This window comes from Hyaena hyaena, unplaced genomic scaffold, assembly GCF_003009895.1.
Source record: "Hyaena hyaena isolate Hyena2069 unplaced genomic scaffold, ASM300989v1 scaffold_12, whole genome shotgun sequence".
Lineage (NCBI taxonomy): Eukaryota > Metazoa > Chordata > Mammalia > Carnivora > Hyaenidae > Hyaena > Hyaena hyaena.
The window spans coordinates 4,971,863-4,980,446 of NW_024080644.1; the positions used below are offsets into that span (position 1 = coordinate 4,971,863).

The 8,584-nt window shown below is 43.4% G+C and overlaps 1 protein-coding gene across 1 annotated transcript; it reads left to right on the forward strand.

Moving 5' to 3' along the window:
* Positions 1-641: 641 nt before the first annotated feature.
* Positions 642-7,950, forward strand: DYNLT3 (dynein light chain Tctex-type 3). The gene is made up of 5 exons (XM_039256736.1): positions 642-1,002; positions 3,456-3,497; positions 5,532-5,655; positions 6,561-6,638; positions 6,908-7,950. Exons 1-5 carry the CDS (start codon positions 862-864, stop codon positions 6,982-6,984), a joined length of 462 nt encoding a protein of 153 aa, XP_039112667.1. The 5' UTR covers positions 642-861; the 3' UTR covers positions 6,985-7,950.
* Positions 7,951-8,584: the final 634 nt, after the last annotated feature.

Genomic DNA, 8,584 nt, shown 5'->3' on the forward strand with positions numbered 1-8,584 from the left:
TAGTTTGTTCTTGAAGAAAATGGGATGATGGAGGGGCGCCTGGGTCCACGGACTTCGGCTCAGGTCGTGGGTTTGTGAGTTCGAGCCCCGCATCCAACTCTGTGCTGACAGCTCAGAGCCTGGAGCTTGCTTCGGATTCTCTGTCTCCCTTTTTCTCTGCTTCTCCCCCACTCACACTCTGTCTCTCTCTCCTACAAGAATAAATAAACAGTCAAAAAAAGAAAAAGAAAAAGAAGAATGGGATGATGGTGCCAGAAACAAACCTGCTGGGTTATTATAAGTTTAAATGAGGAAATCCTTAGGATCACCTGGGACTTAGTAACTATCAGATAAATGTAATCATTGTTCCGCTAAATTTTACAATTTAAGTTAGGATATTTGTACCCTGTGTCCTATAAATCAAATATTTCTTTTCACATAGTCATTGAAGAGGACGAGTGTAGGAACATTTACTTGTAGGAGTCATGTATAGAGCGTTTCATTTGATCCTCACAATCAACCGTGAAACAGATATAAATTTAAGTTTTCACAAGAGGCTGTGGGAGGTCAAGTCACCCAAGCAACGGAGCTAGTAAGTGGACAAATCAAGGTGGCTTGCCCATTCTTACATCACCTACCATTATTGGGCAGATGATGATGAATACGGGCACACAAACACAGCGGTGGGCACTCAACCTGGGGACTCCAGACCGACACTAGGTCACCTCATAGGACCCACGCTATCACAGTTCCCAGCTGTTTACCACCCATCCCTTGTTTCCAGAGAGGTCGCAGGCAAGCGACAGAGGCAAGCGGCAGAAGCCTCCCATAGCGCGGAACTCGGCCCAAGCTCCAAGGGGAGCTACACAAAGGCGGGGCTTCATGGGGGCCGCCCCGCTATTTGGATGGGGGCGGAGCTTCCTCGGAGGCCGGCGCGAGGCCGCGGAGCCCCGCCCGCCCAGCGCTCCGCCCCCCTGGAGAGGACGAGACACCATGGAGGAGTACCACCGCCACTGTGACGAGGTACCGCCCCTCGGCCGCCCGCGAGCGACCCCCGCCCCCGCCCGCCTCGGCGCCGAGTCTCCGCCAGGTGGTCTCCCGGCGCCGGGCGGCCCACGAGAGTTGGGGTGCGGCGCCCTCCGAGCCCGGGTCCTCCCCTCAGGGCCGGGACCCGCCCCGCCAGGCTCGGCCTGCGCCCCCGAGGTCCTGAGGGTGGGCTGAGATTCAGGGTGGCAGGGGCGACTGGGCGGAGCGCGCGGGGCGGGCGGGGGAATCCGGGCCAAGGGGTGGAAGGCCGGACTCGGGGTGCGTGGGGGCGGGGATGGGGTGTCGGGCGCCGCGCGTCTGCGAGACGGGCCTTAGAAACCGGTCTGCCCGGCGGCTTCCTCTGCCCCTTGGCGTCCCCAACGCAGGCGCCGCAGCCTCGCGAGCGAGGCCCTGGTGGCACAGCCCCCCCCCCCGCCCCCCGCGCCCGGCTCCCTCGCGTGGGTGGGCCGGAAGGAGGTGCTTCGTGGATTAGGATCCCTTGCTTGCTGACTCGGGCTTCCCCGCATCTCACCGGAACTCCATGATGTGTGCTGTTACCTTCCTGTTACTGATGGGGACTCTGACTTTCATGGCGGCTAAGTGGTTTGCCCTAAGTGAAAACTGCCAGGAATGACAGATGCTCCGTTTGAACCCAGGCCTCTGACCACACACCGACGCCTCTGGCTTCGCTTAACCACTAGGTGGATGAGGCCTTTTGGATCCCAGCATAACCTGTGACCAGTCTGAAGGGCAGAATAGACAGACATTTCCACAGACATTTCCTGTCCCGTGGTAGCCACAGGTGAATGATGCAGCGAAATAAAAGCAGGCACCTGGAGGACGTGCCACAGAAAATAGTGTGTTATTAGACCCGTGGAAGGGGCTTCTGGTCCGTCCGTCTTTAGGATGTGGGGTTGTGCAGAAGTTACAACCATACTTAAATCCATCCATTCTGTGACGCAGGTTAGTGGGAAAGTATTCTTACTTTAGAAATTGAGGCACAAGCAGTTTCACTCTCAGACATATTCCCCAATAGGTGCTAGTCTCCTGCTTCCCAAGAGGGTTCTGTACTGCTGCACTTCCTCGATATATAGACAGAGAAATACAATTACATGTGTTACCGTGGTACCCAGGACTACCTGATTATTTGGTGACTTTCCAAACTGAAGTGAAAAGGACATCATTTAATTTGTAGGCCACTTTTGAAAATTGATAGTGACCTTATTTTAAGATAAAATGATCATTTTCATGGGGTCAAAACCTGAGAGCTGTTTTCATAATCCTAATTGTTTAGGATATTTATTCCTTTGTTGTTGGGGAATTCTGTGGTGTAATGAACTGACTTGAAAAGATTTTTTTTTTTAAATGTTTAATGTTTATTTTTGAGAGATACAGACAGAGTTTGAGTGGGGAGGGACAGAAAGAGAGAGAGAGAGAGAGAGAGTCTGAAACAGGCTCCAGGCTCTGAGCTAGCTGTCAGCACAGAGCCCCACGCAGGGCTCGAACTCGGGAATGGTGAGATCATGACCTAGGCTGAAGTCGGATGCTTAACTGACTGTGAGCCACCCAGGCGCCCCTGAAAAGATTTTAAATCTAAAAAGAAAGAGAAAATATTTTAAATCTATACTCGAGACGATACTTATTTCCAGAATGGTTTTTTGAACTAATTTTAAGTTGCATAGTGGGATTTACAGAAATGGGCGTGTCATAAAGCACCTTGTCTCCATGGAAACAAACCATGTCTTCAGGAAACAAACCTGAAGAGTTTTGGTTTAGATTACAATCTTATCACATAGCCTAGTTCTCTACTCTAGGACACTTGGATGTCATTAATAGTTGCTTTTAACTCAGAATTCTGTCAAGCCATTCCACAGCAAAGATTAAGTTGCCAGACCTATTACAGTATTAAAGGATCATTAATTTAGAATGATCAAGCATTTTCATTATCTTTAATTCAGGAAAGCCACATTGTTGCCCAGCATAAGTTTAAAAAAAAAAATGAAAACTATTAATCAGTCCCTTCTCATGGACCACCTCATTCTCACTTTGCTGTAGCCATTTCCTAGATACTGATGTCTGTGTATACATCTTTATCTCCTCCTCCTGCCATTTCCTGAGCTTTACAATGCAAACATTCTCAATCCTAGGGCATTCATCAAAATCACCAGTAAAGCACTTAAAAAAATATGGTTGCCCGGGCTGTGCCCCAGACCTAATGAATCAAAATCTCGAGGGAAGTAGGTGAGGAACACATCCTGCAATTTTAGAAGTGTTCTAGGTGGGATTAGTAGCCTCCGTAGACCTGATGTTACCCCTCATCGCTATGGTCTGCTGTCACTAACACCTGTCCAGGCCAGCCTAGGGTATTCTGTGCGTCATCACAGCTACAAACAAAAGGAAGTCTGTGTTGAAAGCAGCTGTATCTTTTGTTTCCCCCTTCCCCACTTTAGGTTGGTTTCAATGCTGATGAAGCTCACAATATTGTTAAAGAGGTGAGTTAACACGTCTTGTTCATTGTGAAGCTTGCTCTGTTGACTTCCAGTACAAAGTTGTAAACCTTAGTATCAAAACAAAATTTTTAATATTTATTTGCTCTTTATAGGGGTCCCTCTATGTTTTGTCGTATGCTATCAGGCATCCGAGGGCTTACTCTGAAAGTGATGTTGGACAATTAGTCTAGAACACTGGGCTGCTGCTTTCTAAAACTGATGTTCTGTCTTTTGAATAGAAGAACTTGTATTCCAGTAGGCCAAATATTTTAAATGTTAATTCTATACAAGGATGTGTGTATGTAGATCTCACACACCCACACTTTTATATTGGTAAGTTATTTGTGTGATATATGTCAAAAGACTGCCGAAATATGTTTTAGCCCAATATAACTGAAAAATAATCACTTAACGTCTTCTAGACATGGATATGATGATGCTAAATCAAAATCTTAAAATTATTTGAAACATGAAATCTGGTCCTCCTAGTAGGCAAATACATAAGAAGTTCTACTTGGGAATCAGTTTTGGCAGAGGAACTTGAATCATTCTAGTCCTATCGCATACAGACTACACGGTGGGTAAGGTATTTATGAACACTTTTAATAGTCCTGAGTCATTTTTCACTGTGCCAAATCCAAAGCCCAGAAGGCGACCTTGTACTGTAGGTATGGCGGGTAGGTCTGTGTCCTAACAGGCCCTCCCTGCCCGTAGTCTGGGCCGGATTGGCTTGCCCTCTGAGCATTGAGCACCTCCTCAGTCCATGCCGGGACAACGCCTCACCTGTCTGCATGTTCTAGGGCACGAGCTCACCCAGAACTCACCCAGAGCTGGCCTTGTACAGCGAGGATCAGCTCCAGGCCTGACAGCTTGACGGGCACCTGAATATCCTGCCCTATTTGAACAGTTCAGAATCGTGTGTTGGAACTCTGTAGTACAGCATGAGGACTCCGGTTACCAGTACCGTATTGTAGGCTTGAAAGTTGCTGAGATGGATCTTTAGTGTTTCCACCTCGAGGGCAAAAAGTGAGAACTCCAGGGGGAGAGGGATATGTTAACAACCTTATTGTGATCATTTCACAATATGTGCCTGTATCGAGTCATCACATCGGACACCCTGAACCTGCACAATGGTATATGTCAATTACATCTTAGTAAAGCCAGAACAAATAAAGTAACAGCAGCAATACTGATGAGGATGATCTCTAACACTGCGTATGTGCTTACTCTGTCAATCACTGTGCTTGAGCCCTTGACATTCATGCTCTCACCCCATCCTCACAACAACCTGATAAGATGAGGCCGTTATCTCTCCTTTAAGGATTAGGAAAATAGGGGCTCTAAGAGGTTAAAGTCACTTGCAAAAGGTCACAGTGACTAGGTGGCAGAAGTGACCTTGCAACTAAGCTTGTGATACTAAACCAGCGCTCTTAGCCAGATACCAGACGTGGACATGAGTGAGCACTAGGAAATTATTTAACTGGCTGGTTCTAGAGCACCCGAAAAGTGCCGTTTGTTGATTTACTTTTAGTGGCAGGAGGTGCGAGCTTGACAGCTAAGTCAATTACATGATATAAATGTAATTATTACACATGAGAATTCTATTTTTAAATTGGCCTCATCCTTTGTTTCTAGCATCGGAAACCTACTTCAAATCCCAACTGTTTCAAAGCCATTCTGTAACCAATTAATATCACCCTTTTCTTCATCTCCACTTCCCTCCATTATCCTTTCATGAGACAACTTACCATCTTTGATTAGTCTTTCTTGGGTTACAGATTTCTTCTGTTAGCTTCTCGGCCAGCTCTTTACAACAGAGGCCACGTCATTTTTATCTTTATATGGCCCATGGTATATCACAGAGTGAGAGACTACGTGCAGGAAATACACATTGAAAATTCTAAAACAGAGGCAGTGAATAAATATTTACCAGATACATATTTTCTAAGATGCTTTGGGGGGTTATAAATGTTTTCACATTTTGAATAAGCTTTTGCGTGATTTGTATAGGTCTTTAACTGTCCTCTGCCCTTTTAGTGTATAGATGGGATCTTAGGAGGTGAAGATTATAACCAGAATAACATCAACCAGTGGACTGCAAGCATCGTGGAACAATCCTTAACACATTTGGTTAAGCTGGGAAAACCTTATAAATACGTCGGTAAGTATCAGTGTCCTTCCTCACTGGTCTATTCCTCTCTGTCCTCTTGGTCTTTTCTGAATTCAGAGCATGTAAGTGAATGGTACGCAAGTTAGATTCTTTTTTTTTTTTTTTAATTTTTTTATGTTTTATTTATTTCTAGGAGAGAGAGAGAGAGAGACAGTGTGAGCAGGGGAGGGTCAGAGAGAGAGGGAGACACAGACTGAAACAGGCTCCAGGCTCTGAGCTGGCAGTCAGCACAGAGCCCGACGCGGGGCTCGAACCCACGAACCGCGAGATCATGACCTAAGCGAAAGTCGGACGCTTAACCGACTAAGCCACCCAGGCGCCCTGCAAGTTAGATTCTACCCAGATGTGACGGGCTTCTGGCTTATGCATCCAAAGATATAATACATGGCAATACCTAAAAGATGGAGATCTTTCACTACTCAAAAGCAACTACCTACTTGTCCTTTGCGGCATCAGCTACCCCTTTCCTGCTAAACCCACTCGGCCCCACCATCTTCCTGTCAGTAGCTCTGTGAAGGGCTGCACAATAATTGTTTAGACAGTGTCATCTTTTCTTCATTTTTGTGTCTGGATTATGCCCACGGAATGAGGCACACGGGTGGGCCCAGGTTTATCCTGCAGTACAATCACCAGTGGTATGGCAGTGGGCAACAGGCTGGATCCAGTGGAGTCAAAATCGTGGTGGTAGATAATCAAGAGGACTTATTTTTTCTCATCTATTCACCGAGTGTTTGTTTTCCGTTATTTTACAGCTTGTAGAGCCTTTTCTATTTTATACCTTTCGTTTTATTATTTTAACACAAAATTTCACTTTGAAAAAGTCAACGCAGACTCTCAGATCTCAGATATCTTTTCCTTTGCTTGGAAGTGTTCTCATTCCACAACTTTATTTTCAGTGACCTGTGCACTAGTCCAAAGGAGTGCTTACGGCTTTCACACAGCCAGTTCCTGTTTCTGGGATACTACTTCTGATGGTAAGAGACCTTAAGCTGATTCACACAAAATCCAACTTCTAGCAAAGTCACACAGTACACTTATTATCAAATGCTTATTTATCTCTAATTAAATTTTGAAAAGGCTGTCAACAGAACTGCTATGTACCTAGGAGTAAGCACGCCTCAGACAAATTGAGAATGTGAAGATGTAACAAGTTGCAGGAAATAAGATAGTAAAACTGATGAGATATTTTGGTAATATTCAATATTTTGCTGATGTTTCCTACTCCTTGTTTTGTGTGTTTCAGGAACCTGTACCGTGAGATGGGAGAACCGAACCATGAACTGTATTGTCAATGTTTTTGCCATCGCTATTGTCCTGTGATAGACTAAAAATGTCTGGCCAAAGACGTTAAAATTGAGAATTTTGTCAGTGTATTCTTTCTAAAAAGAGTCATAGTTACTTATTAATGTGTTAGATGACAAGCGTGCAATATGCTTCAAAAGCTATTAATAAAAACTGAATATTCTAAGCAAGCCATCTCATAGGAAGTTGGCAGATTAGCTCATATTCTACACAGCATCATTTAAGTAGGAAAAATTTAATGTTGGCAAAAACCAAAAATGTGGCATGACATGAAAATACCATCTTATATTTACACCGGCTTTTCACTAACCTGTATGTAAGGACATGGGGAAAACTGTTCAGATAATAAAATTCTCTTTCAGTGAGAGAACTTAGCAGGGATAAGTATATGAACAAAAAAAAAAATGCTGCAAAGATAAATGTGGAGAAAATGATAATAAGCTAACACCTCTTAGTTTTTGATTTCTTCTCCTTAGTTGTACATCCAATTTACTGGAAAATAATTTGTCTTCTTCCATGCCAGCTATTATTACAGTAGCAACCATCACGGACTTGTTACTTTTTCTGAGAATGGTCAAAATGGTGTTTTAAGTTTCAAACTCTTAGATTTACATTTGAGGACCAATTAAATCTGGTAACTTGAATTCCCTGGTGAAACAAACTTCATGATGAGAAGTACATGACATGAACAGCTGCCTTACAATGCACTCATTTCATGTCAAGCTAACATTTATTGAATTCCTATTATATGCATATTTCTCTCTTCGCGTTATAGTTATCGATGTACTGTGCAAATTCTGAGTTCCTTCTGGCACCTTTTCAGTTGAACAGCTAACATGTTCGGGGCAGAAGAAAAATTGTTTTACAAGAAGAAAAATGAATCTGATTATCCGTGTAGAAGTAAGCAAAATGAAAAGCACTTGTTGCTGACAGAGAATTAGAGATGTCATTTTAAGAACTGCTTCCAGCAAGTAAAAAAAAAAAGTGCATAAAATATGCAATTCTTAGTTAAAGGCCTTACTAGCAATACAGCTGTACAGGTAGCAAATTTTGTCATTGTGTTAGTTACAACCATCTGTAAATAATTTAAATACTTATGTGAGATTCAAATTAGTGGAATAAAGTATAAATTCAAAGTATACAATCATTAGCAGGTTAATGAATATCTCAGGGCTTATAAAATGTAGTTAAATTGAGTAAGAAGTAAAAGATGAAAAATTAGGGTACACAGCTGGTCACCAAACGCGAAGTCAATCTGGTTATTTAACCCGGGAAACAAAATTAATTTTGCATATTACCACTAACACTAATATGTATAGGGAGGAGAACCATGATTCATTGCATTCTGAGGGGAAGGAATGGCTTAGTATTGATACTGACAATATTAAGATAGTATTCTTGTAGGAATACTATGTGCATGTTTGATACGTTGCTAAGTAATAGTAATTGTTCAGTGTTTAAGAAGACTATTGAAAAAATACAAGGATAAGTTTCGTGTGATGAGCTACATTTTTGGCACGTCGAAAATTCTCATAGCCGTTACCATTATTTTACTTTGCGCTGCTGGCTTTTGTGCCCTTGAAGATTATAATAGTGACCAAAATATCTGTGCGGTGAA